Genomic DNA, 26,351 nt, shown 5'->3' on the forward strand with positions numbered 1-26,351 from the left:
TTCTTGGGTTCAAATCCTAGCTCGGCCCTTGCCAGCAATTACTGATTGGCAGACCATTGTGAATATGGGATGGAGGAGGGTTAGTTCTTCAAAGGGAAGGAGGCAATGTCCCAAGAGGAGAAACAAAAGGGATATAAGGAGATGGAAATAACTGATGTCTAGGCTACTTCAAAGACTTGTCATGTAACTGAGGGGTGGAGGGCAGGGACCAAAGGCCCACTCTTGAACCCATGGGACAGAGAGAGCAGGGCCCAGATGCTAAAGAGTTTAAAGCTGAGACTGAAGATTCATTTCAAACTAGCATGAGGATCCATAGAACAGGTTCATATCCAGCCCTACTATACAATAGTAGCCTCATAGTCAGGGTGTGCCCCAAGCACGGCAGGAATGGGGACCACCAGCCATCAGAGCAAGTTGTATAAATACAGCATCCAGAAAGAGATTTATGATTGGTTTTAGAGAGTGAGGTGGGGTGTGTCAGAGAGGAGAGCCAGTGGAATGATCTATAGACTTCCAGAAATTTTATTTTGATTTTGTGTTTCATTCATTCAGATATCCTCTTTGAAGTCATAGCACACAAGATTAGATACTAACTACTGACTGAGGCCATTGCTGAGTGCCTCAGTACCACCCAGCCCCCCTACCCAATAATCTTCAGGATGGTTTTAGAGATTCCGGTACTATCTTGAGGGATCTCTGATCCCTCCTTTTCTTTTGGTTCCAGGTTCCCAGAGAATAAAGCATCAATATCCAGGCCTCTATTTTCCAAGCTGTTGTTCACAGAATAGCAATTCTAAGGGAAATATGGGTGCTACACAAGCAAAGGGTTCTACAAGCAAACAAATTTTAAGGACACTTTGTTAAACAAAGTTAAGTTTATTTCTATATTCTGGAGGACTTCTCAGAGCCTTTAAGATGTTAATGTGCCACGTAAATATCCAAAAGAGAATAAGATCTGCCAATTTCCTAAGATTATTTGACCCCAGAATCTTTTCTTCCCCATATCCCACACTCTGTGAGGCTGGTATTTTTCTAACAATTTCTTTGGAAACCATTTTTCTAAGCTTGGAACTGGGAAGTTCTACTTCCACCTAGGATGTAAAAAGCCCCAAGGGAATGTTGCTCCCACACTAACAACAAGAAAAAGATGGATAAATCTACAAAACTATCATTTTTTTGAGCCCATCAGAGAACTGAGCTGCAAAGCAACGAGGGGAACTGAATTCTAAAGGATGACAAGCCCTTTGGAGGAGAAACAAGACACATCAACTGTTTCCCTTGTGGTAAAGAATGGAAAGAATAGGTAATCACCATAAAATTGGGAAAGAAGGAAAATTCTTTAAGGCTAGCACATGTGAGCTGGCATGAGAGTTTAGAATCCTTAAGCACTTCAGACACAAGAGGATTCCCAACTGCTTGCCATCTCTTTCCATTGGGCTCCACTTGGTGCCCATGAGGAAGATTGGAAGCAGGAGAGCAGACCTGAGAGACCCTTTCTCTTGGTGGGACGGTCCCGCAGCACCTGCCAAGATTTGACAGTAGAGCAAGAGTACCTGGAGAAGCCCATTCATACTCCAAGCCCTGTATGAGGACAAGGTGACAGTTGTCTGCACCTGGGAGTAGGGCAAGAGGCACACTTGTGCCCAGAATTCAGCTCAGATACAAAGCAGAGGTCTGCTGCTGGGTGAGGGACAGGAAACTCTGTTGGGCCCAAGGTCCTCCACCAACTCAAAGCAGACTTCAGTTGCTACGGGAGAAAGAGCAGGAAACCTGCCTGTGCTCTGGATCCAGAACTTAGTAGGAGGCAGAGGTTGTCTGTCACTGGGGGAAGGGCTGAAATTCACCTCCATGAATTTATCCATGTCATTGAAGGGGTCAAGTCAAGACAGAAGAGGGTAGACTGGCTGATTGGGAGACTTGGGGAGAGAGAACAGGATACCATAGTGGTTCCTGGCATGGGCACTGAAGTCAGACAGACCTGCCTTGGAATCCAGGGTCCACCACCCAATAGCTATGTGACCTTAGGCATGTTATCCAAAATCACTGAGCCTTAGTTTCCTTATGTAAAATAAGGAAGAGAGTTGTTGCACTGTTGGGAAAACTGGAGTCATGTAAAACACTTGCCACAGTGTCTGGCGCACACAAAGCAATCAATAAAGGATAGCTGTTGGTTTGATTACAGCAGTTGTTGGAAACTGACACAGAGCAGCTGAATATTAGTCTGCTAGGGCTTCCATAACAAAATACCATAGACTGGGTGGCTTAAGCACCAGAAATTTATTTTCTCACAATTCTGGAGGCTGGAAGTCTGACATCAGGGTGCCAGCAAAGTTGGGTTCTGGTGAGAGCTCTCTTCCTGATTGCAGACGGCTGTCTTCACACTCTGTCCTCACACGGCAGAGAGAGCGAGAGCAATCTCTTTGATGTCTCTTCTTATAAGAACAGTAATCCCATCATGAGGGCCCTACTCTCAGACCTCATCTGAACCTAATTGTCTCCCAAAGGCCCCATCTCCCAGACACCATCACACTAGGGATTAGGGCTTCAACATATGAATTAGAGGAGGGGACACAATTTAGTCGATAGCTAAAAGGACACTTTCCCAGTTGTAGCAGCTATTAGTTGTTTTTACCTGACAATCATTTGGTTCTCCTTCTTCCCTTAACATCTGCCTGGTTTTCTTCTAGGAATCCACTTACCCACTCTCAACCATGTGATTCAGGTGAGGCTGACCCCTCTCCATCCCTACTTGTAGGCGTGGGGACATAACCAAGGCCTGGCCGACAATCATATTCCGTCTCCAGGCCATAGTGATCAGTTCAGAGATAAAGGCATATTCACCAAGGCAGTCCTATGAGAGAAAGTCTTGGGACTTTTGATGTAACAACTGGGGAAGAGAAACTCTTCCATCTCCTGAAGTTGCTAAACCTGGAGTTGCTAACTACGAAGAGAGACCCTACCTGAGATGGAAGTCTCTGTATTCAAAGGAAGAGCTGAGAGATCATGATGGAGTCCTGGAGACATTGTTTGAATGCTGGACTATCAAATAATTAAGCTGAATTAATTTCTTTATAATATTGAATGAACCCAAGCATTTTCTCTCAAATCAACTTGCTATTTGACAAAACTCAATCCTTATTGTTTCAAAACTACATCAAGAGAAAATCCTTGTGACCTTGGATTAGATAGAGTTCTTAAATACAACATCCAAAGCATGAGCCATAAAAGAAAAAATTGACAAATTGGACTTGCTCAAAATTTTTTAATTCTGTTCTATGAAAAACACTGTCAAGAGAATGAAAAGACAAGCCACAGATTAGGAAAAAATATTTGCAAATTACATTTCTAACAAAGGATTTATACCAAGAATATATAAAGAACCTTCAAAACTCAATAAAAATGAAATAAATTTTAAAAATGGGAAAAGATCTGAACTGACACTTCCCCAAAGAAGATATACAAATAGCAAATGGGTACATGAAAAGACGCTCAACATTGTTAATCATTACAGCAATGCATATTCAAATCACAATGAGACACTACTAGACACCCATTAGAATGGTTTTCTTTTTTAAAAAAAAAACCTGACAATAATAAGTGCTGGTGAGGCTTGGGGAGCAACTGGGACTGTCGTATAATGCAGGTGGGAATGCAACCATGGTACAGCTACTGTGACGGATCGAGTAAGTTTCCTCCCAAAATTCATGTCCACTCCGAACCTCAGAATGTGACCTTATTTGGAAGTAGGATCTTTGCAAATATAATTAGTTGAGTTAAGACGAAATCATCACTGATTAGGGTAGACCCTAAATCCAGTGACTTGCATCATTAAAAGAAGAGGAGAGGACACAGAGAAACACATGAGAGAACATGCGAAGGCTGAGACAGAGATTGAAGTGATGCAGCTGCGAGCCAAGGAACCCCAAGGATTGCCAGGAGCCATCAAAGCTAGCAAGAGGCAAAGAAGGATTCTCCCTTAGAATTTTCAAAGGGAGCAGGGCCCTGCCATCACCTTGATTTCGGACTTCTAGCTTCCAGAAGTGCGACAAAATAGATGTCTGTTGTTTTGAGCCGTCAAGTTTGTGTAATTTGTTACAGCAGCTCTAAGGAACTGAAAAACAGTTTGGCAGTTTCTCATTAAGTTAAACCTGCATTTATGAAGTAACTCAGGAATTTCATTCCTAGATATCTACCCAAGAGAAATAAAAACTTACGTTTACACAAAAACCTTTACGTGAACTGTTGATAGCAGCTTTATTTGTAATCACCAAAAACTGGAAACCATCCAAATGCCCTTCAAGTGGTGCACGGATAAACAAACTGTGGCACATCCACACTATGGAAGACGACTCAGCAGTAAGAGGAACTAACGATTGCTAAATGTAAGAACACGAATGAATCGCAAATGCACGATGCTAAGTGGAAAAAACCACACTCAAAAGGCTACACACTGTATGATTCTATTTACATGACATTCTAGAAAAGGCAAAACTATAGGAACAGAGAGCAAATTAGTGGTTACCAGGGACTGGGGGTAAGAAGAGGGGCTCACTACAAAGGGGTAGCAAGAAGAGAAGAGATTTCTTGGGGTGAAGGAACTACTCTCTATCCTGGGTGTGGGAGTGGGTATGCAGCTCTATGCACTCATCAGAACTCACAGAAGCAAACAGCAAAGAGTGAATTTTACTGCACGTAAAAATTAAATAAACAATAAATACTACATCAAAGATATAGAAACAGCTTGCCAAGATAATATATATCATGTATTTGCTTTTAATGTCATGCATGCTTATGATGGTAAAATCTTCATTTGTATATTTGCTTTGATACATCTAAGAAGGTTGAGGTTTCATTCAACAACAGTTTAGTTCAAAACCCATTATGGAGCATCAACCAGACTCAGTAGTTTCTTGTCCACTGAAGGAGACTGGCTGGAGCCTCCAGGATTGACAAGGTGGAGTGCTTCAACAGGAACCACTTTGGAGCTGTCGTGTTAATAAATCAGATTTGTGTAATTTTCTCAAAATAGAAAATAACCTCAAAACATCCATCTGAAAAAATAAGATCACAAAAAGAGGAAGGCAGAGGAGGATGCAAAACTGTCTGAGCAGTCACAAACCTTAGAAAAATTAAGTACTAAATGTGAAAGGAAAAACGGGTTTCAGTATATCTATTACCAGGTCAGCCAGACTGTAGGTTACCAATTGAGAAATGTTCACCAGTACAAATAGATTTCTAACCTTTTACCTAAAGAAAACGATGTTATGAAGCTCCAGTGGTCCATCATCTTTGACGGAGTTAGTATACGTAATTCTTAAGAAAGTAAGCTCTAGAGTTAGATAATCTTAGTTTTAATCCTAGATCTACTAACCCATCTGTAACCTTGGCCAAATCACTTAATCTGTAAAATGTGGATATTAATATCTACATTACAGAGTTGTCACATGAATTATAGAACATAATGTGTGTGCTAAGGTTTACAGTAGTATCCGGCATATAATAAACCCTCAGCCAAAACAATACTGAAAAAGAAGAACAAAGTTGGAAGACTCACAATTTCCCATTTCAAAACTTAACCACGAAGCTACAGTAATCAAAACAGTGTGGTACTAGCACAAAGATAGACATATAGACCAATGGAATAGAATTGAGAGTCCAGAAACAAACCCACGCATCTATGGCCAATTGATCTTCAACAGGGGTGCCAAGACCATTCAATGGGGAAAGAATAATTTCCTCAACAAGTGGTGCTGGGACAACCGGATATCTGCCTGCAAATGAATGAATTGACTCCTAGCTCACCCCATTTACAAGAATGAACTCAAAATGTAGCAATGACCCAGATGTAAGAGCCCGAATCATAAAATTCTTAGAAGAAAACTTAGGGCTAAATCTATATGACCTTGGATTTGGCAACAGATTTTCAGATATGACACCAAAAGCATAGGCAACAAAAGAAAAATGGATAGGTTGAACTTCATCCAATTTGTGTGTCCAAGTACGTTATCAAGAAAGTGAAAAAGACAACCTACAGAATGGGAGAAAGTACCTGCAATTCATATATCTGATAAAGATCTAGTGAATTGTATAATTAGTTTTCCAGAATATGTAAAGAACTCTTACAACTCAACAACAAAAAGACAAACAAGCAAACTTAAGAATGGGCCAAGGTAAAATCTTTTTTTAAAAAAAAAGGGGGGGGGGGCTGGCCCCATGGTCGAGTGGTTAAGTTCGTTCGCCCCGCTTCAGTGGTCCAGGGTTTTGCCAGTTCGGATCCTGGGCACGGACATGGCACCTCTTGTCAAGCCATGCTGAGGCGGCATCCCACATGCCACAACTAGAAGGACCCACAACTAAAAATATACAACTGTGTACCAGGGGGCTTTGGGGAGAAAAAGGAAAAATGAAACCTTTAAGAGAAAAAAAAAAAAAGAATGGGCAAAGGACTTGAATAGACATTTGTCCAAAGAAGATATTCAAGTTGCAAATAAGCACATTAAAAGATGCTCAACATCATTAGTCATTAGAGAAATGCAAATCAAAACCACAATGAGATAACCACTTCACACCCACAAGGATGGCTATAATCAAAAAAAAAAAAAAGAAAACAACAAGTGTTGGGGAGGATGGAGCAATTGGAATCCTCATGCATTGCCAGTGAGAACGTAAAATGGTACAGCCACTAAAGAAAACAGTTTGGCAGTCCCTCCAATAGTTAAATATAGAATTACCACACGACCCAGCAATTCCACTCCTAGGGATATACCCAAAAGAATTGAAAACAGGTACTCAAATAAATACATGTACACACATGTTCATAGCAGCACCATTCACAATAGCCAATGGGTGGAAACAACTCAAATATCTAACAACTGACAAATGGATAAACAAATTGTGGTATATACATACAATAGAATATTATTCAGGCACAAAAAGGAATGAAGTATTGATACATGCTACAACACGGATAAACCTGGAAAACATTATTGTAATGTTTTAGAAGCTAGACAAAAAAGACCACATATTGTATTATTCTATTTATGTGAAATATCCAGAATAGGCAAACCCATAGAGACAGAACGTAGATTGGTAGTTACTAGGGGCTGGGGGGGAAGAGAAAATGGGAAGTGACTGCTTAATGGGTACAGGGTCTTATTTTGGAGTAATGGAAATGTTTTTGGAAGAGAATAAACGTGATGATTGCACAACATTGTGAAAGTACTAAATGCCACTGAATTATTCACTTTAAAATGGTTAACTTCATGTTATGTGAATTTTTCCTCAAATTAAAAATTTGTTGAGTATGAATTAGATCTAGAAAATATTTTACTGAGAACATTAATGAAGATTTGAAAAAATGGAGAAAATATAAGCCTCCAGTAAGTGTTAGCTATTTTTTTAATCTAAGGTTTTGCCTAATGCAATGCTGAAATAGTATAATTTAAAATATGAACGGACTGGAAGGCAGGGCACCTGCTCCTCCATGTCAGATGATTCAACAGTGAGTCACATAAAACTTCCTAAGTTCTGTGCTTTTTAAGTTTGGTGCTTTGTACATTCTGACAGTCCTTTCACGTGTGGTGCAAGAGTAATGAACAGGAAGACCCGGATAGGGTAGAATCTGATGCTAGCTGTTATCTCTTCAAAAAGCCAGCCCGTGCCATGGAAGAAGGAGAAAGCCAAATGTATGTAAGGATGTGCAGGAGCTCTCATCCTGCTGCTGCAGAAAGCAAGCTCTTGTCATTAAGCCCAGCCACAGATATATGGAATCCAGAAACCACGTTGTAAGAACACTATAATTAGTCCAGAAACCAACATGTTTCTAGACACTTAATATTGGAAAAGAGCCCAAAAAATTATTGAATAAATGGGACACTTGGTTAGATATCAGAGGGAAATTTTTATTTGGTTCCTTACTTCATACCGTGGGGCAAAATAAACTCCAGGCGGATTAAGAGTTAAATGTAGAGAGAAAGGGGGCAAGGAGGGAGGGAGGGAGGGAAAAGGAAGAGTCCAGAGAGAAATCTTTTAATGCAGGTGGATGCACATTTGCTCTCTGAGTGAGGAAAGACTTTTTTTTAAGATTTTATTTTATTTTTTTTTATTTTTCCTTCTTCTCCCCAAGTCCCCCCAGTACTTAGTTGTATATTTCAGTTGTGGGTCCTTCTGTCTGTGGCATGTGGGATGCTGCCTCAGCATGGCTTGATGAGCAGTGCCAGGGCCACACCCGGGATCCGAACCAGCAAAACCCTCCGCTGAAGCAGAGTGCGAGATCTTAACCACTTGGCCACAGGACTGACCTGAGGAAAGACTTTCTAAGCTTAAGAGAAAGAAAAGAAATCATCAAGAAGCTATTGCTACATTTAACTACACAAAATTCTTTGCATCAAAATTACGAGCACATTTTTTAGAAACCGAGAAATATTTCTGTATAAATAAGACAAAAAGTCATATCCTCCAACATAAAGACTTCAAATAAATCAATAAGAAATGGATTAAGGCATGAAAGACAATATGATAAAGAAGAAAAAGAAATAAAGAGCATATAAAATAACTCGATTTTTAATAATAAAAAAATTAAACATAGGAGCCAGCCCTGTGGTGTAGTGGTTAAGTTCACATGCTCCACTTTGGCAGCCCAGGGTTCGCATCCTGGGCACAGACCTACACACCACTCACCAAGCCATGCTGTGTCAGCGTCCCACATGCAAACAATATAGAGGGAAGCTGGCACAGATGTTAGCTCAGTGACAATCTTCCTCAAGCAAAAAGAGGGAGATTGGCAACAGATATTAGCTCAGGACCAATCTTCTCCCACCCCCCAAAAAGAAAAATTAAACACAAAATTATAATATATCCTTCTCCTCTTGTACAATTAAGAAAGATTAGAAAAAAAGCATTCCTTGTCAGTAAAGGTATGGTAAAATGAGCCTTGTTCTCCCCTGATGTAAATTAATAGAACTTTCCCAGGAAACAATTCACAATATTTATCAAATAGTCATCCCTTTGGCTCAATGAATCATTTTCCATAAATGTACTCTGGAAGGAATTAAACTGAAATGGAGGTAAACTGTGCTCCTTTTAGAAAATTTTATAACAACAAAACAATGTTATACAACCTAACGCTAAGAGAATTAAAAAATTATGGTATCATTACATAAGAATACATTATGCAACCATCAAAACGATATTTATAAAACAAAATATCTATATAAAATTTTTAAAATATGTTTAAATATTTTAAAAATATTTTAAACATAGGAAATAAAATTTTACATTCCATGTAACCTCAATTACGATAAAACATAGGAAGTGAACTGGCAATACCTACCTAGATAAAAAATGCACATACTACTTGACCTAGCAATTCCACTTCTAGGAATTTGTCCTAGATACATGAGAGCAGAAATGACATGTATACAAGATATTTATTGCAGCATTGCTTGCAATAGCAAAAGGCTGAAAAAAACCTAAATGTACATCAAATCAGTTAGAATTCAGGCATAAAATGGCATACAATCCAGCCAGCCAAAAAGAAAAAGGGAAAGAAAAGCTCTATCTATACTGATATGGGACAATCTTTAAGGTCTATTGCTAAGAGAAAAAAGCAAGATATAGAAAAGAATGTACAGTACATTATGACTTGTACTGAGCAGAGGAGAAGGAGATACTTGCAAAGGTGCTAGTACAGTAGTGCCCATCGTCTCCATTCCAAGGGGGCACAGTCCAAGAACGCCAGTGGTGCCTGAACTGAAGAAGTACCGAACCCTACAGATACTATGTTTTTTTCCTATACATATATTCCTATGATAAGGTTTAATTTATAAATTAGGCACAGTAAGAGAATAACAACAATAACTAATAGCAAAGTAGAACAATTATAACAATATATTGTAACAAAAGTTAGGTGAATGTAGCCTCTCTCAAAATATCTTATTGTAGGCTACTCACCCTTCTTCTTGTGACGATGTGAGATGATACAGCGCCTACGTGATGAGAGGAAGTGAGGTGAGTGACATCGGCACTGTGACGTGGCATCCCTGAGTTGCAGCAGGACAGCTCGAGATTTCATCATGTTACTCACAATGCTGCACAATTTAAGACATGAATTGTTTATTTCTGGAATTTTCCACTTAATATTTTCAGACTGCCATTGACCGCAGGTAACTGAAACGGCAAAAAGCGAAATCACGTATGAGAGAGGGACACTACTGTATGTCTATAGACCATAGCTGGAAGACTACCAAGGACATCACTAAGAGATTGCCTCTGATGGTGAACCAGAGGGCCAGGGGCAGGCAGAGAGGGAGACGAGGGACGCTTACTTTTTACTATATTACCTTTTGTACTATTTACATTGTTTTGGGTTTTTTTTTTTTGACGAAGATTAGCCCTGAGCTAACATCTGCCACCAATCCTCCTCTTTTGGCTGAGGAAGACTGGCCCTGAGCTAACATCCTTGCCCATCTTCCTCTACTTTATACGTGGGACACCTACCACAGCATGGCTTGACAAGCCGTGCTATGTCAGCACCCTGGATCCAAACCAGCGAACCCCGGGCCACCGAAGCAGAACATGTGCAGTTAACCACTGAGCCACCGGACCGACACCATGTACTACTTACATTTTTAACCATTTTCAACTATTCAAAAATAATTTTAAGATAAAAAATGTCAAAATTTAAAATTATTATACATAGAAACGTGGGGAAAACAACTGAAGAAAATGTCCTAAAGTTTCCATAGACTTTAATCCTTAAATGGTGGGATTAGTGGTGATTGTTGTTTTCTTCTACACACTTTCTTTATTTTTCAAATATTTCACATTGAGAATGTATGGCTTTCACAACAAAGAAAAATTAACATGATTTTAGATAGATGATAGATAGGTAGATGATAGATAGATGATAGATAGATAGATAGTTAGGTAGATAAAAAAGATCAGGTCCTGGTGCAGTCCACTCAAGCCTATTTAATCCTTATGCAACTGAAATAGCCCTTATCTACAAGGTAGATAGTAGCAAACAAACTGTCATAACTCTAGCAATAAAAACAGGAAACGAAGTTGAATAAAAACTACTCTTAGATGATGGTAGAAAAGGTCTATGAAGATTCCAAGGCATTTCTGGGCACTTTCCCTAATTTAGGACATTAATGTGTTCTTTAGAAAGATATAGATCAGAAAAATGTAGCATCTTAGTGTTAAATGCAACACCAAAGATGACCCAGTCCAAGGCTCTCGTTGTTCTGAAGAAGAAGAAGACTGGCCCTGAGCTAGCATCTGTGCCCACCTTCCTCTATTTTATATGTGAGACACCTGCCACAGCGTGGCTTGTCAAGCGGTGTGTAGGTCTGTGCTAGGGATCCAAACCTGTGACAGGGATCCGAACCTGCGAACCCCAGGCCACTGAAGAAGAGCACTCCAACTTACCCACTACACCACTGGGCCAAGGCCCTCACTGTACGATGAAGAAACAGACTCAGAGAGGTTACGTGACATGTTCAAAGTCACACCGCTACTTAGCAAATCCAGGGGTCAAAACCAGGCCATCTTTTCATAGCACCTTCATATTATAAACTGCAAAGTATCAGGAACGTAAAAGTGGAGGAGGATGCAAACTAAATTCCTAAAATTATTGCATAAAACTACTATAACTACAGAGAGATCTTATGTCCAGAATTAAAATAAATTTGAGGTTCTTTTTTGCTCTCTTTGACTCCTTACTTAACTTTCTTATCATGAACAACTATGTGTAACAACACAAATTAATCTTTGAAAGTTGCCTTTAGAAGAATTTTTTAAAAAAATTTAACGCCCCTGAATGGAAAAAATAGATAGTAGCATAGTTACTAATATTCCCAGCCCTCCTGATGGGCAAAGGGTTGCCACATTTGTTTCTTAACGATGTCCCAGGTCTTTCTGCCCGAGTTTTTACGTTCAGGTGGATTATTTAAAGTAGCAGGAAAATTCATACAATCAACTACTACACAGCAATTGGAATGAACACATGTCACACAACAACATGGATGAATTTTACCAACAAAAAAGTAAACTAAAGAAGTCAGCGACAAAACAGGACATATGCATGATTCTATTTATATAAAGTTCAAAAATCAGGATAGGAATCAATGCTGTTTGGAATCAGGATAGCGGCATCCCTTGGGGCGGCAGTGGGGACAGTGACCCAGAGGGGGCATTAAGGGGGCTTCTTGGGACCCAGTACCTCTGTGTCAGCATACAGATTCCAGTTACACACTGCATTCATTTTGTGAACATTTTTGTAGGTAAGTTCAATAAGAAGTTTGCTTAAAAATCAAAACAAAAGTAAAATCAACAACATCTATTTAAAAAAGCCATCTGTGAAAAAACACATTTTGTAAACATGATTCTTTAAAAAACTTTTGGAAAAGTAAAACACCATACAAATGAAAATATATTTTAGTATCCCATGTTCAGACAGGACGGATAATACAGAATAATGGCTAAGATTCAGAACAATATATTCCAAAAATTGCAGGCTTAAATTCCCTGGTTACCATTAGCATTGTGTTTTTCTCAATGCCTGAAATAACACCTAAACAAGGGCAGGTGCTTCAGGCAAAATGGTATTTGGGTGATTTTAAAGACCTTAATGAGATCAGGTAATTGCATTGTGAAGCTAAAAACTTTACCTTCAATTAGCTAACCAACAGCATCATACATCATCATAAGTATCTCGCTCCCTTCCCCCTACATACCATCGAGTCAATAGATGGGAGGCAGGTGTCTAAGAAACCACTTCCTCTGGACGTCCGAACCTGCACTCAGGGGCCATTTTTTAAACATTTATTAAATTAGTCTGGTCTAATTTACAATTAATGGAAAGTCTGTAGTAATGCAAATTCCATAAGCAGCTAAGGAGAGCTAAAACTTTGAACCAGGGTGTGAAACAAACACATTTTATGTTCCTTCTACATTTACTTCTTTGCAATTCGTGAAATACTTAAAGAAATCATTTAAAAACATTTGGGTTTCCTGCTTCCATTTGCTAAACGGATGATGCTGATACAAATAGCAGTAATAACAGGCTACTCTCAACAGCGTCATTTTTCAGTAAACTAGGTATACTTTAAACAAAACTCTTAGTCGAAATTGAGAAGTGTGAATTGGAAATTGAATGAAACAACCAAATCTGAAGGGAAAGATGGCCAATATAAACCCACAGAAGCACTTCCTCTTAAAATTCATGTGGGTAAAGAGAGCGGGGAGAACATCTTCTTTCAGTGGTTGCTCAGGCTTCAACAGACCTAACCATGTCCTCCCCCCACCCATGCCCAAGCCCAGCCAAGACTCTCTCTCTCCTGCATGTGCTGCCCTTCCTGTGCTTTCTGCTGGGCTCCTGAGGCCATCCAGGGAAGCTGTGTTTCTGGGGGCCAAGAAGTAGGAACTTTAATGAGAGTGCAAGGCTGGAGAGGGAGGGAAATGTCTCTCCTCTCTGCTGGGGAGGGCATATGGTTTTCACTTTCATTCTGCAGTACAGTATTTATTAAAAGCTGGCTGCATGCCAAACACAGTGCTAGATGCCGGGGACTCCAGGGTAAGCCACTGCGCTGCTATATGTTCAGAGGCCCTTGTGGAACATGCGTCAAGGGGTCAGATGAAGAAGAAATATAACGATACTAAACAGATTATATAATGGGAACACCAAATCACATGGACCAGAAGCAGACTTTTTTTTTTTTAACACTTTGAGAGATATAAAGTGTATTTTATATGCTCATTTCCTCAGAAAACTGGAAATGGTGCTCCAGTCAGTTTATTAGTTTCTTTGTGTAATAGAATAATGTGCTACATATACAGAAATTGCATATCCCCTATACGTATTGTATTGTAATCCCTTCCAGATTTACTACTAGACTTGAATTAAGGCAAAAAAGATTACATAAAATGAACAAAAACCCTCAGCTCTCTTCTGACAGCTAGAGCGAGACCTGGCTTGACACTTTCTGAAGGGTACAACAGTAAATGAGAAAGTTCACATTGCAACATTGACCGGTATAGTACCTGAGGCCTTGGGCTAACCTTCTCCATGTTTCCTTATCTGGAAAACGAGGTCCATAACAGTATCCACGTTACAGGATTTTTGTGAGAATTAAATGATAGAAAGTAGTGAAGGACTTACATAACGTTTAGTACATCATAAGTGCTCAGTATATGTTCATTCGACACCTACTTATCGAGCCCCTATTATTGTGTCAGGCTGGAGATATTTAGCAATACACAAGACAGACAAAAATCCCTGCCCTCGTGGCATTAACATTTCAATGAGAGATAAATAATAAATAAATAAGCAAAAAATATTACATCCCATGGTTATAAGGGAAATAGAGAAAGTAAATTGTGGGAGGGGAATAGGGAAGAGAGGGTTGGGATTTTAAGTGGGATGGCTAGGGAAGGCCAAGCCTGCGGGAGGTGAGGGAGCCAGCCAAGGGGACGGGACGAGAGTGCCAGGTAGAGGAAACAGCAGACACCAACGCAGAGAGCTCTGCATGACTGGAGGGAGAGAGGATCGCCCATAATCCCTTCTCCAAAATGCTGGAACCCAAAAACCTCTGAAGAGTCTAGTCATCCGTAGTCCCTGCCCGCTTTCACTCCCAGGTCTGTGAACACCATCATCTCTCTCCCTGGAACAGCATTTCATTTCCTTTTCTCTGCATTGGGAGCCGCTGGAAAGTTCTGCCATGGCATCCTCTTTGCAGCATCTCTTGGTCAGCCCCACTACACCCCAGTGCAACAAGTGCGTGCCCCCTGGGGAAACAAGTATTATTACTCCTCTATTATCATTATCACGATTATTGCTTAGCCTGGTCCAAAAAAAAAAAAGCAGAACTAAAGAAGCGTCCTTGGAGGGATGGGCGCAGTGTATTAGGACTGGAGCAACATCTCCCTCAAACAGGATTTCCACCTGAAAGCTGAAAATTTCTCTATATTTGAAGAAAATCTTGGCCCGCATTGTGACATCTAAAGAATAAGGATTGGTCATTTTCTACTCTTAAAGGGGAAATAAACTGAACGAGGAAGAGGAACCCTGAGAAGGAGGGGGGAAAGGAGAAAGGGAATGAATAAAAAGAAGTGGAGAGGCAAGGAAGGATGAAGGGCATAATTAAATTCTAAAAGAAAAACATACACAAGTGTAATAGACACTAACTCATTAGGCACTTCCCTTCCTGCAAGTATCTAGGGGGGGGGGGGGCGGGGGGGGGGGAGATGGGGTGACAGTTAATCCTTTCCTGTGGTAGTCTTTGGAGAGTGACGAGATTTTCGAATATTTAAGATTTTGAATAATATCAAACTCCCCATCCAAATTAGAAAAAATTCTAATGGTTAGAAAATATGCTTTAAAAGTTTTTCTTTATTTAAGTGAGAAATTGTCTCATTGGCTTGCATCTAAAAATCGCTTGAAACTAGCAACGACTTTTTTTTTTTTTTTTTTTTTTTTAAGCAGCTACACGAGAAAGTCTTCTGCGGCCTCGAAAACCTCGCGGCGACCGCCGGATGCTCCAAAGTCAAGATCCTCCGCAGACAGGAAATGCCTTCGCCAGCTCCAAGGTCTCCTCCCCGCAGCCGTCTCTATTGTCTGGGGAGGTTTGTGTACATCCGACTGAAGAGGTTTCCCGCCTGCAACTGCGAATCAAAGAGCTGCCTCAAAAGGAGGGAATCCGTGGGGGCTTTCCAGCTTTTCTAGCTAACCCTTGGCGCCTGTTGTGTGCCAGGTATTGATGCCTCCTCTCAGGTGAACCACCCACCTCTTTAGGAACTGAGGCTGAGAATTCATGTTTCCCAAGGCCCCCAACCGGCAAGGGAGGTGTAGGGGAGTCACCTGCCTGACTTCCAGCCCCGCTTTTATCCACAAGGGTGTCATTCCTGAGAAAGGGTTCAGCCACATCTGAAGGGGTAGCTGCTGTTCTGCAGACCTTGGATCTCAGATACTTTGGTGAGTGGAAGAAATCCCCAAAGTGCTTCTCATTTCCATTCAACAACAATAGCCAAAAATGTATCCAGGGGCAAAATGAGATTACACAAATACAGAGTCCAGCTGGAATTTCATGAAACCCAAACGGGATGAAAAGTAAATGTCAGTACAACATCTGATTATTTTTACTGCAAGATAAACTCTAACCATTTAGAAGCATCCTGAGTGACTGTTTAGTTTTCCACCTTCTCTTGTCGTCAGTAGTCACATAAATATCACTGCCAAACACAGATTTAAAGCATCATTGATGATTAGATTTTGAAGAAAAATCAGAAGGGTGAGCTTCTGCGTTTGTCATGTTCCACGAGGCAGTATAACTGAAACGGGAATTTTAGTAGGTGCCGCCTGTCTCCAGCAACGTGCATTTCCTTCAAGTCCGAATATATATATATATTTTTTTAAAGATTTTATTTTTCCTTTTTCTCCCAAAGCCCCCCGGTACATAGTTGTGTATTTTTAGTTGTGGGTCCTTCTAGTTGTGGCATGTGGGACGCTGCCTCAGCATAGCTTGATGAGCAGTGCCGTGTCCACGCCCAGGATTCGAACCGGCGAAACCCTGGGCCGCTGAAGCAGAGTGCCCAAACTTAACCACTCGGCCACGGGGGCCGGCCCCCCCAAATATATTTTCTTGAATCCCTGCCCTGCCCCCGTTAACTAAAATGAATATTCACAGCAATGAAACCACAAAAAAAAAAGTTTGTCAGAAATGTTGAAAGAGAGTAGGTACTTTCACTATCGGAGATGGTTTCCTCTTTTCCCACAAGATGTCTTATCAGCTTTCACCCTGAGAAAACTATAAAAAGTAAGAAAAAGAAACCTTATGCAATAGTTCTCTAAATAAAATACTACACAGCAGCCCAGTCATCTCTAAAAGTGACATTGTTTAAAGAGTCAAAGTACATCATCCAGCAAAATCAATATCCTATTAAGTTAGAAAGGGTTCTGAATATCAAAGACCAACCAACTGAATAACTGAAAGTATAAGTACACGACCCAAGGGATTAATCACACACTGTCATGGTGAAATTAGGGCAATTCTTCCAATCATTAACGTTTTGCTTACAAAAATGTGCTTTTCTGTTTGTCTTTCTGCTAAATGATAACCGTTTTCGAGTTGAATCTCCTGATAAAAAGAGTTAAAAACAAGACAGGAGTTGTGCTGTAAAGGTCATACATGCTGCTTCAACATGAAATAGCCAAAAGGCAAACAAATGAAAAATGCCTGGATTGTAGGAAGAATTTGTAAATATTCATTGGCAATCTGCAATGGGGCACTTTAGAAAACAGTTACTGCCAGCCTGTGTCCTGAGCATGCTGTGCTTTCTCCATGTAACGCCCTCTCCATTCAGAAGGACATGTCTAGATTCAGAATCCAAGCCCCTTGAAGACAGTTAGGAATAGCTTTAAATTGGAAAACAGCCTGGTTTCAAGAATTGTCTACTTTAAAACGAGATTTCACCCCTCAACTCTTCTAGTGTCAATCAATACAAAAGCCTGTGTTTCTCTGCTTGATAGTCACGATACAATTATTCTCAAGAATAAACATTAACCAGAGGTTATCTCCAGGAATGAAACATGCATGCACCGATTTCAAGATTGCTCTAATTCAATATTAGGCCCACAAGCCTTCTGTTCTCCCAGGCTCTATGCAGACAGTCCCATTTCCAAACGAGACTGATTATGACCTTTGAAACCTTGATGGAACCTGTCTGGCAGGGTCAGGGAGCTCGGAGCCCGAAGTTGATGGGAAAGGAGACCCTCCCACTGGATGTCTACTTTGGGACCCAAGCTTGGGGACACAGAGAATACGGGAAACAAAGTGTTTGAACTGAGGTGGGAATATGGGGGCTGGGGAGGGTCATGTAGATCAACCAGACCACCTTCATTCTACAGAGGAGAGAACTGAGGCCACTAAAGAGAACTAAAACTCCACCTCAAACCTCTAAACTTGCAGGCCTGTGCACACCTCTCTGCTTAAGGACCCAGGACTGATGTTCCCAGAACTCTAAAGTCACAGGCAATTCCAGGGGCCTTCTGGGAATCTAACAGGTAAGATGTGACAACCCCCGAAGAGCAATGACTTTTTCACTCTCTCCTCGCGTGAGTGCCCGTGTTCCAGGAGCCACAGCCCTGGTCAGCCAGGACAGAGGCAGAGACATTCCTTCATGGGACCTCAGCCAGGAGGCAGTGAGCTCCACAATGAGAGGCCTCCATGGAGGCCTAGGCTGGAGGGAGAGATTTCTGGACCTCTCCCCTCACAGGTCTCTCTCATCATTTTCCTGGAATGTCAGGGAGCTGATGGCTCAGCCAGGCAAGCAGCTGGATGAGGCCAGCAATACCTGGGCCAGTCAGAAACCTCAGCCCACCCTTCCTCAGCCCCACACTCACCCACACCTCAGCACCTTCATTCTCCTCCATCCCTCAATACTTCTTCCTCGACCCTGCTCCCTCCCCTCAACCATCAAAGTCTTGCTCCCTCCACTTCATAGGCCCAGCTTCCCTCTTCTTCCCCCTTCCTCCCTCTCAGTGCTCCCTGCCTCCTGGGCACCAGGAGGAGGGAAGCAGGTGAGAGAGGAATGCCGGCCCCACCTGCTTCTTCCACACAAGGAGCACCTTAGAACAGTGGTTCTCAAAGCGTGGTACCCCACCAGCAGCTGTGACATCACCTGAGCTCTTGTTAGAGTACAGATTCCTTCTCCCACCGCAAACCGACCAAATCAGAAATTCTGGGGATGGGCCCGGCATTGAGCTTCAACAAGCTCTGCAGGTTAGTCTGAAACTAGCTGAAGCGTGAGACCCACCCCCCCAACCCCCCCAACCCCCCCCCCCGCCAGGTCCCCCATCCCCCTAAACCGAGCCCCCTCTCCCCACCCCCCCGCCCCCCCGCCCCGGGCTCGGCCGCCCAGGGCTGACGCAGTGTTGACTCACGCCGGTCAAGGCCGGCGGCCCGGGCCAGCCGAGGTGGATCGATGGCGCTCGGGCGGCCGCGCGCTCCACGGTGCTCTTCCCGCCGCCCGGCGCGCCCGGGGCTGGAACCTACCGGGCGCGGGGTCCGCGGGCGGGAGCCATCCCCGCCGCCCCGACGCGCACACGCCCGGCCCGCGGCAAACGCCCGGAAAGGCCCGAATCCCCCAGCCACGTGCGAGCCCGCCGGCAGCCGCTCGGAACCGCGCTCCCGGGGCCTCCGCTGCAGGAGCCCCAGCGAGACACCCCGCCAGGCGCCCCGAGGCGCTGGAAGCAAAGCTGTGGGTTTGTTTTAATCAAAGAATGAGAGTTCCGACGAGGTCGTTCGTCCCACCGACGGATTTATTTTATAGACAAGTTACTCATTCAAAAAAAAAAAAACATTTTGGCCATGTTTTTTACAGTGAACAATTATATATATATACACATTATAAACACTGTTTGATAAACACAATATCTACAATCTACTTACATTTAATTAACCCGCTACTTCTAGTTCATCTGTGCTTAATTTTAGTCACCGATGAGTCAGTTTCCCTGCTTGAATTGGACTGTACTTAACACCTTGGTCAAATAGGTACTAAGTGACAGTGCACAACAAGCATGTAAGATTATCAACTTGATCTCCAGGACAAAAAGAACCCGCACATCCCAAGACAAGAGCTCCGAGAAGGGTTTGGATTTAAGGCAGCAGTATAAGAATGTAATATAAAAGAATGTTGCCTTTTAAAATTTTCCAAGGCTGCATGAAATGTGGGTCCCCGTTCCAAGGCATAGCTCTGGATTTGGGGTGCCCCTTTGCTTTTCCCCTAAGTGGGATGTAGATACAGATTATAGAAAAGTCATTCAAAAAGATTCTATTAAAATCTTTAAAGTTATAACTTAAAATTTTAACAAGAAAGTTCACAATTACTTTTTATAAATAGAAAAACAATTTGCTTTTTTAAAAAGGGGGGTGAATTTAATCAGTGGCGTCCCTTTATCATACAACCTAAAATCAGTACATAAACTATTTTTTAAGTCAAAATTCAGCTTTCAATGTGAGTTTGTTATTTAGCCAGTGCACCAAATATTTTCGGTTTCCAGAATAGCAGAAAATTGATTCCCTTTCTCATATGGTTTTCCAGTTCATCTATGGAGATTTTCTGTAGCAAATGTTATTCCCAAGTCCAGTTTTCTGAACGTGCCAACGTTGGCCGTCATCATCCAGCATTAAAATAGCCTTTATCACCCTCGATGTCCACTTCCTGATCGGAATCCTCTGAAATCTCTGATTCAAGGTCTTCCTGGGAGCGAGGGGAGGGCGGGCATTGAGAGCTATCCAAAGCACCTTCATTCTGTTCACTGGGCAAGTCTTGCCTCTGGTCGCAGGCATTGTCCAAACTTTCCAGTTCTTCTTTTTTATTGCTTTGAGGGTTCTCCTGGATGAAGAGGATGAAAATGGAGATTGGCAGGATCAGGAAATATGGAGAGGGGAGAGACAAATTAAAACGTCTTTGCATCCTCTACTATCTTTGTAACTTTTTGTTTATTAGTTGCTTTCAACCATCATGTTTTTATTCAGAAAATATACACTTGTGCTTCTTTCTCACTCTGGCAGAAGTAAAGTTCCTGTCTTATCAGAGAAAAATTATACTCTTGCCAGATAAGAAAAACTAATCACAAATATAACTGTAAATGTATTATGTCAAATGGACACTTAGCTCCAGCCCAGACCCATGGTCTCCAGAGTCTTAAAAGTTTAGGGGGAAAAAGAAAGCAGATCACTACAGATATAGTCTTCATTCTTCAGTATTTAAACCTTGCCAATTAACAGGGTCTTCTAGACACTTAAAAAATATTAATGCTAAATAGTGAATTAAGGATAAAGTTTCAAAATGATTAGATCGAATGCTTTTTCATTGATTTTCTGGAGTAAGTTTATAAACATATACACATAAATATGAGTACCAAGTTACAAAATCACGGCAAAAGAAAAAAAATGCAGAACTGGAAGAATGTTGCCAACTGAAAAGGGAGAAAATTACCAACAATTTACTTAAAATCTGGGGGAAATCTCTAGAAAATATTCCCATCTTACATAGGAACCACTATTTTAAAAGTCCTTTGAAAACTGCAGTCAAGCCTTTGCCCGAGAATGAAGTACATTAGTGAACTTTTAATCCTATGTCTGACTAAAATGGACATAAACACTATATAGAAATATTATGGTATACTGCTAAAGTTTTTTTTTTAAGTAAGAGTAGAGTAATAAATTCACCAGGCTTGCAAGTATTTAGCAAATAGATGTGCAAGATCACAGACTGAAAGGGAATCTGAAAATTTTTAAATTATATTAGAATAATGAAATTATGGGAATTTTATTTTCTGTTTCAAAAGGTTCTCTGTGACACCATCTTGTTTTTAATGAAAAAGTTATGATCACTAAATTTGAAACGCACACTGCTTCCAATTTCCCTACTCGTATTATTATTTCAAAAATATTTTATTTATTATAAACTGTATATACAATGGCAAATGAACAATTCAGCAATTGTCAGATAACTCTGGAGAAGATATCCAGACTAGGACATCAAAAACAAATCTTTAGCTTTAAGTCAATACAGCTTCTTTAAAAACTGAATTACCCTTTACTTTTTATCGCTTATTGCGTAACAAGGTCATTGGAAGAAAGACTGTTAGAAAATTGAAGCTACTTTCCAAACAGGCTTGGATATTCTCTTACATGTTTTTATATTCATTTTATGAGCTGGCATTAGAGGAAAAATAATTTTTAAACTCTTTGATATTTAATTCTTCTTTAAAAACAGTGCAAACAAGACCTAAAGGTGTTTATTTCCTTATATTTACCCTTGAGCTCTGCCTGGTTTTATTATGGCTGTGTAAATAAAAGAAACAATTTTCTCCCAAAGATAACTGCTTAAGTCATTTACTGTCAATTACTTTATCTTTCCTGCGTTAATTAGATAAACAACATATGGGGTTTATAAAACAATTAGCCGGGAGTTTTACTAGCCAGTGTGTGAAAACCCAAGCATAATTGATATAGGAACTGCATTAGGTGCTTTTAGCATTACTGCCGCCTGAGCAACTCATCCTGAATTTCAGCAGGACTATTTGCCTTTTTAATCAAGGTGAAGAGGTTAAATAGACTCTCAAATGACTTTTGCATACAACCTATAACAGGCCTCGCATTGAGATAACATGATAAAAATATTTATTTCCATAGAAACAAAACCATGTCCATACCTGTTTTAGTCTTCTCCACTTAGCGCGTCGATTCTGGAACCAGGTTTTGACCTACAGGAAAGAGAGAAAGAAAACTTGCCACAAGCCCAGAATCCCAGGGACCTGGGGAGGAGGGGGGAAGCGGATCCCGGGCTGCCACACAGCCCAGCACTCCAGGTGTTGGACAGCGCGGCGCGACGCGCCCAAGGCGCACTGTGGCTCCACGACTTTCTTCCGCCCCGCGACCCCCTCCCCAGGAGCCTGTTCCGGGCCCGCGGGTGCGCTTACCTGTCTCTCGCTAAGCTGCAGCATCTTGGCCAGACGCTTCCTCTCGGGTGGGGAGAGGTATTTCTGGGTCTCGAACTTCTTCTCCAGCTCGATGGTCTGGTCGTTGGAGAACCTCACCTGGCCGCCTTTCCTTTTATGCAGAGGCCTCTGCAAGAAGGGGCTCCAGAGCAGGGGTTTGCCTGCGGGCAGCAAGAGCAGGGATTAGTGAAGGTCCTGGAGCGCCCTGGCCCAGGGGGTGAACAAAGAGGGGGAGAGGACGCAGGAGGACATCCAACCAGACATGTTCACATACACCCACCGACACATGACCCCAACACGCTCCCACCAATACACACACAGGCCCAGAGACACAGAAATACCCGACGTCACACACCTACACTGCATACGCATAGACTACCCTTGTACACTCGCGTACACACACGCACACCCCAACCATCATATCCATAGCTAGACACAAACATACAAATCTTTTGATCTCCAAAGGAACATCCACTATAGGCTGAGCTTAAAATACCAGGGCCCTCTTTAACCTAAATCGCTCTCGAATTTATACACAACTTTTTCCACCTCTCCCTTGGTGACCCGCACTTTCCGCTATCCAGGCCGGCGGCGGAGCCTGGCTGCGCGCGGAGCCCCGGGGCCCGGGCGCCGGCCTTAGGCGGCGCGGGGAGCTTCCAATCCTGGCTCGAGGGCGCCGCGGCCTCCTCTGATTTCACACCCGGCCCGCGAGGGCCGCCAGTTAAAGCCACTCCGTGGGCTATGGCAACATTTCCGTCAATGTGTTTCCTGTTGGTCTATCTCGAAAAACCCTTTGCTTCCTCCTGCGCAGTCCCAGCAGTAACCCAAGGAAACCCAGGGCGCGCTCTGTGAAAACGCTCACCCCGCGCCCGGCCCGGCGGAGGGTCCCGCGCCGGCCGCAGCGGGAGGACAGTGCCACGCCGGGCCGCCCACCAAACCCTGAAGGCTGGAAGCAAAACTACAATCCAACAACTGTTTTAAAAAGAACAAAAATATAATCCGCTCCAAGTCTCTCTAACGATGAGAAAGAGGGCGGAGGACTGACCTAGAGGCCGCACCATAATAATGATGGCATTAAAATGTTAATTAAAATGTTACTTGTCTCCAGAGTCCCTACAGAAGAGACAAATAACGGAGTCGATTTAAAACCCTGGTCGTCCAAGGCCAGGAGCCCCATTTCCTTATTTACCCGGGGGCTTCAGATGCGGGGGGGCGCCAAGGGTCACCCCGAGCGCCAATCATGGGTGGCTTATTTCTTAGGCCAAGCACTGAGTGGGACAACACTGAGGGGGACAAGTCCTGCAAATTCTATATGCCCAACGAGTCCGCGCTGCGCTTCCTACTCCAAAGACTCGTCGGTCCGTCTGTCCTTCAGTGGGTCTGCAGGCCTGCCCCTAAACGCTTTGAAAGCTGGCATTGTTTTTTTTTTTTCGAGATTTTGCTTACGTCAGGCTTCAGACTGGTGCAAAACAGCCTCAAAAGAAAAAAAAAAAAAAAAAGGAAGCAACCGGTTATTTTAGCTGCCATAAAGTCACATCCCACACAGAGGAAATGAACAATATCAGAAAAACGGATCCCGGCTATCAGAAGTCGAGTGTTTCCTGAATTTGTCTGTATTGAGGATGTCGATAAAATAATCAGCAGCGTGCACTACTCCGGGGGAAGGGTCTGCTTCATGCAGCCAGGAAAACACTTAACAGCTTCTGAAACCAGATTTACTCCTATCGAGAACTCAAGATTTCCTGTATGAACGGAAAGGGTCAGGCTCTTTCACTGCACAAGCTTGTTGAACCAGGTCCAGCCCCTTAACCCGCCGGGCCGGCAGCTCTCCCTGCCCCGCAGGGCCCGGCCCGGGCGCCTTGGCACTCCCTTCCCCGTCCCTCCAGCGAAGGAGGCCCCACCCTGGGCGACACGCGCGCCCCAGGACCGCCTTCGGCCGCCAGCCCCGAGGTCTCGCCCGGGCCCGCGCGCCCCGACGCCTGCAAGGTGTAGGGAAACCAATCTGAGTCACCGTGCGGTCAGCGCCGGCCGCGCGCCGCCGGGGCCCGCGCCTCCTGGCCCCGCGCGCGCCCGAGAGCCGCTTTTCAAGCGCTTTTGCCGCAACTTTCTATTGCCTCCCCTCCGCCCCCGCCGCCGCCTGGGCGCTGCCACCTGCCGGGTGGCGCCTTCCTCGCCGCCGCCCCGGCTCGGCCCCGCCATGACCCCGGCCGCCTTACCCAGGGGGTCGTGGCGGAGCAGGGCGTGCGTGTAGTCGTTCACCGTCCGCGGGAAGGGGTAGAGAGGGCCCCCGAAGCCGCCGGGTCCGTAGGCGGCGGCCAGCGCGGCGGCCGAGTGGTGCGAGAAGGCTGGGTGGATCGGCGTGGGCTCGTACACCGGGGTCCGGTAGGAGGACACGAGGCTGGTGAAGGAGGAGTTGGGGGACGGCAGCGTGGGCGCGGGGCTGGGGGCGGCGGGCCCGCGGCCCAGGATGTCCTCGATGTAGAAGGGCGTCGGGTGCGCGGGCTGCAGCAGCGGCGTGGGCGCGTACAGCGGCACCCCCACGGCGCCCGCCGGCCCGGGGTGCGGGTACTGCATGGCTCCGCGCGCTCCGGCCCTCGGAGAGCTGCCGGCCGCGCCGCGGCGCTACATTTATCCGCGCTCCGCGCTCCCGGCGATAGGCTCTGCCGGCCGCGGGGTGGGGCCGCGCTCGCTGGCCCCTTCCTGCCGCCGGGCCCTGCGGCCAATGGCGCGGAGCCCCGGGAGCCGCCTCCGCCCCCACCCTTGGCCCGCCCCCGCCGGCCGAGCTCCCCGCCCCTGGGACGCGTTCTCTCCAGGCCTCGGAGGACCCCGCGCCCCGGGGCCGGGCCGCCGCCGTCGCGCGGGGCTCCAGGCACCCTGGCTCGGGACGCCCTCGAAGGAAGCCCAGGGCCGCGTCCGTCGGAAGAGGCGCGAGGAAAGCAGCGGCCAGGGAGGCGGACTCCAGCGGCCCTCGCCCCAGCGGGGAGGCGTCTCTGCCGACACTCGGGGCGCTGGTCCAAGGCCCGGGCCCGGGGGCGGCGGCCGGCCCCAGGCAAGGGGCAGCTGGATCGGACCTGGCAGGCGTGGAGGCCACTTGCAGGGCCGCGCCTTCGCAGGCCTGAGAGTACCCTCCGTGGCCGGCGAGCTCCCTGGAGTAACGGTGGCACTGGCTGTTGCCCGGGTCGTCCCCGAGCTCCTAGCGAGAGAGGGTGCCCTGGGTTCCCGGGGCAGCTCCAAGGGGAGAGATCCACGGCTCTGGGCTGCGTCCCAGTGGGGTAAGGACGACTAGACTTCAGGTGCTCCAGACTCCCGGCCGCTCCAGCCCATTTCATTTGTGGGCCCCCAGACTCGGCCACTTCCCTGGGGACGCTGGCAGAAGCCGCTTCGGGCAAGAATCAAGGGAAGACCTGGATCCTACGGCGCTAGGCAGAAGCCATGTAATCTCAGACCCGATGGGGACTCCTCCAGGTCCCCTGTCCCGGGTCCTGGGAGTTGCAGCTGCGCGCAGCCCCGCTTTCCCGTTTTGCACGTGTTTTCTATTGAAGCCCTGACGCTACCCAGTGTGGCCTCGGTTCTGTGCAGCTCCACTCGCCTGCGGGGCAAGGGGGCACTTTCTTGATTGACGCCCTCCTGCGGTTGTCACACCTCGCGGTGAGCGGTTTCTGCTAAGGTCCTCCATTAATCGTGGAAATGAAAAGACTTCCCGGCTTTTTCTACAGAGGAGATTTTTTTATTTACGTCTTGGAACTATTTCTCCGACCGCGGTGAGACCGTAGTAGGAAGAAGAGTGGACTGGAAGCCAGACGGCCTGAGTTCGAGTTTCACTCCGCACATTTTTGTTGAG

At 44.4% G+C, this 26,351-nt stretch overlaps 1 protein-coding gene and 1 long non-coding RNA gene across 2 annotated transcripts in view; one reads left to right on the plus strand and one right to left on the minus strand.

The window, feature by feature from the left end:
* The window catches only part of LOC139081890 (uncharacterized), a 46,613-nt gene extending 30,444 nt beyond the window's left edge, over positions 1 to 16,169 (plus strand). The window contains exon 3 of the long non-coding RNA XR_011537357.1: positions 15,485 to 16,169. This is a non-coding gene — a long non-coding RNA (uncharacterized lncRNA). The remainder of the gene's footprint in view (positions 1 to 15,484) is intronic.
* A 3,127-nt stretch (positions 16,170 to 19,296) lies between these two features.
* On the minus strand, positions 19,297 to 25,237 carry HHEX (hematopoietically expressed homeobox). Its single transcript, XM_070609624.1, has 4 exons — positions 24,727 to 25,237; positions 22,493 to 22,671; positions 22,226 to 22,276; positions 19,297 to 20,397 (listed from the first exon to the last, which is right to left on the minus strand). Exons 1-4 carry the CDS (start codon positions 25,082 to 25,084, stop codon positions 20,179 to 20,181), a joined length of 807 nt encoding a protein of 268 aa, XP_070465725.1. The 5' UTR covers positions 25,085 to 25,237; the 3' UTR covers positions 19,297 to 20,178.
* Positions 25,238 to 26,351: the final 1,114 nt, after the last annotated feature.

The sequence above is a fragment of the Equus przewalskii genome, chromosome 1, assembly GCF_037783145.1.
Source record: "Equus przewalskii isolate Varuska chromosome 1, EquPr2, whole genome shotgun sequence".
In the NCBI taxonomy this organism is placed as follows: Eukaryota; Metazoa; Chordata; class Mammalia; order Perissodactyla; family Equidae; genus Equus; species Equus przewalskii.

What these genes read in the sequence shown, in the direction of transcription:
- HHEX (XM_070609624.1), bottom strand. Translation starts at nt 25,084, where the DNA reads ATGCAGTACCCGCACCCCGGGCCGGCGGGCGCCGTGGGGGTGCCGCTG. An exon ending in GCTCCGCCACGACCCCCTGG is followed by an intron (nt 22,672 to 24,726) that starts GTAAGGCGGCCG and finishes TGCTGCCCGCAG; the next exon opens with GCAAACCCCTGCTCTGGAGC. An exon ending in TGCAGCTTAGCGAGAGACAG is followed by an intron (nt 22,277 to 22,492) that starts GTAAGCGCACCC and finishes TCTTTCCTGTAG; the next exon opens with GTCAAAACCTGGTTCCAGAA.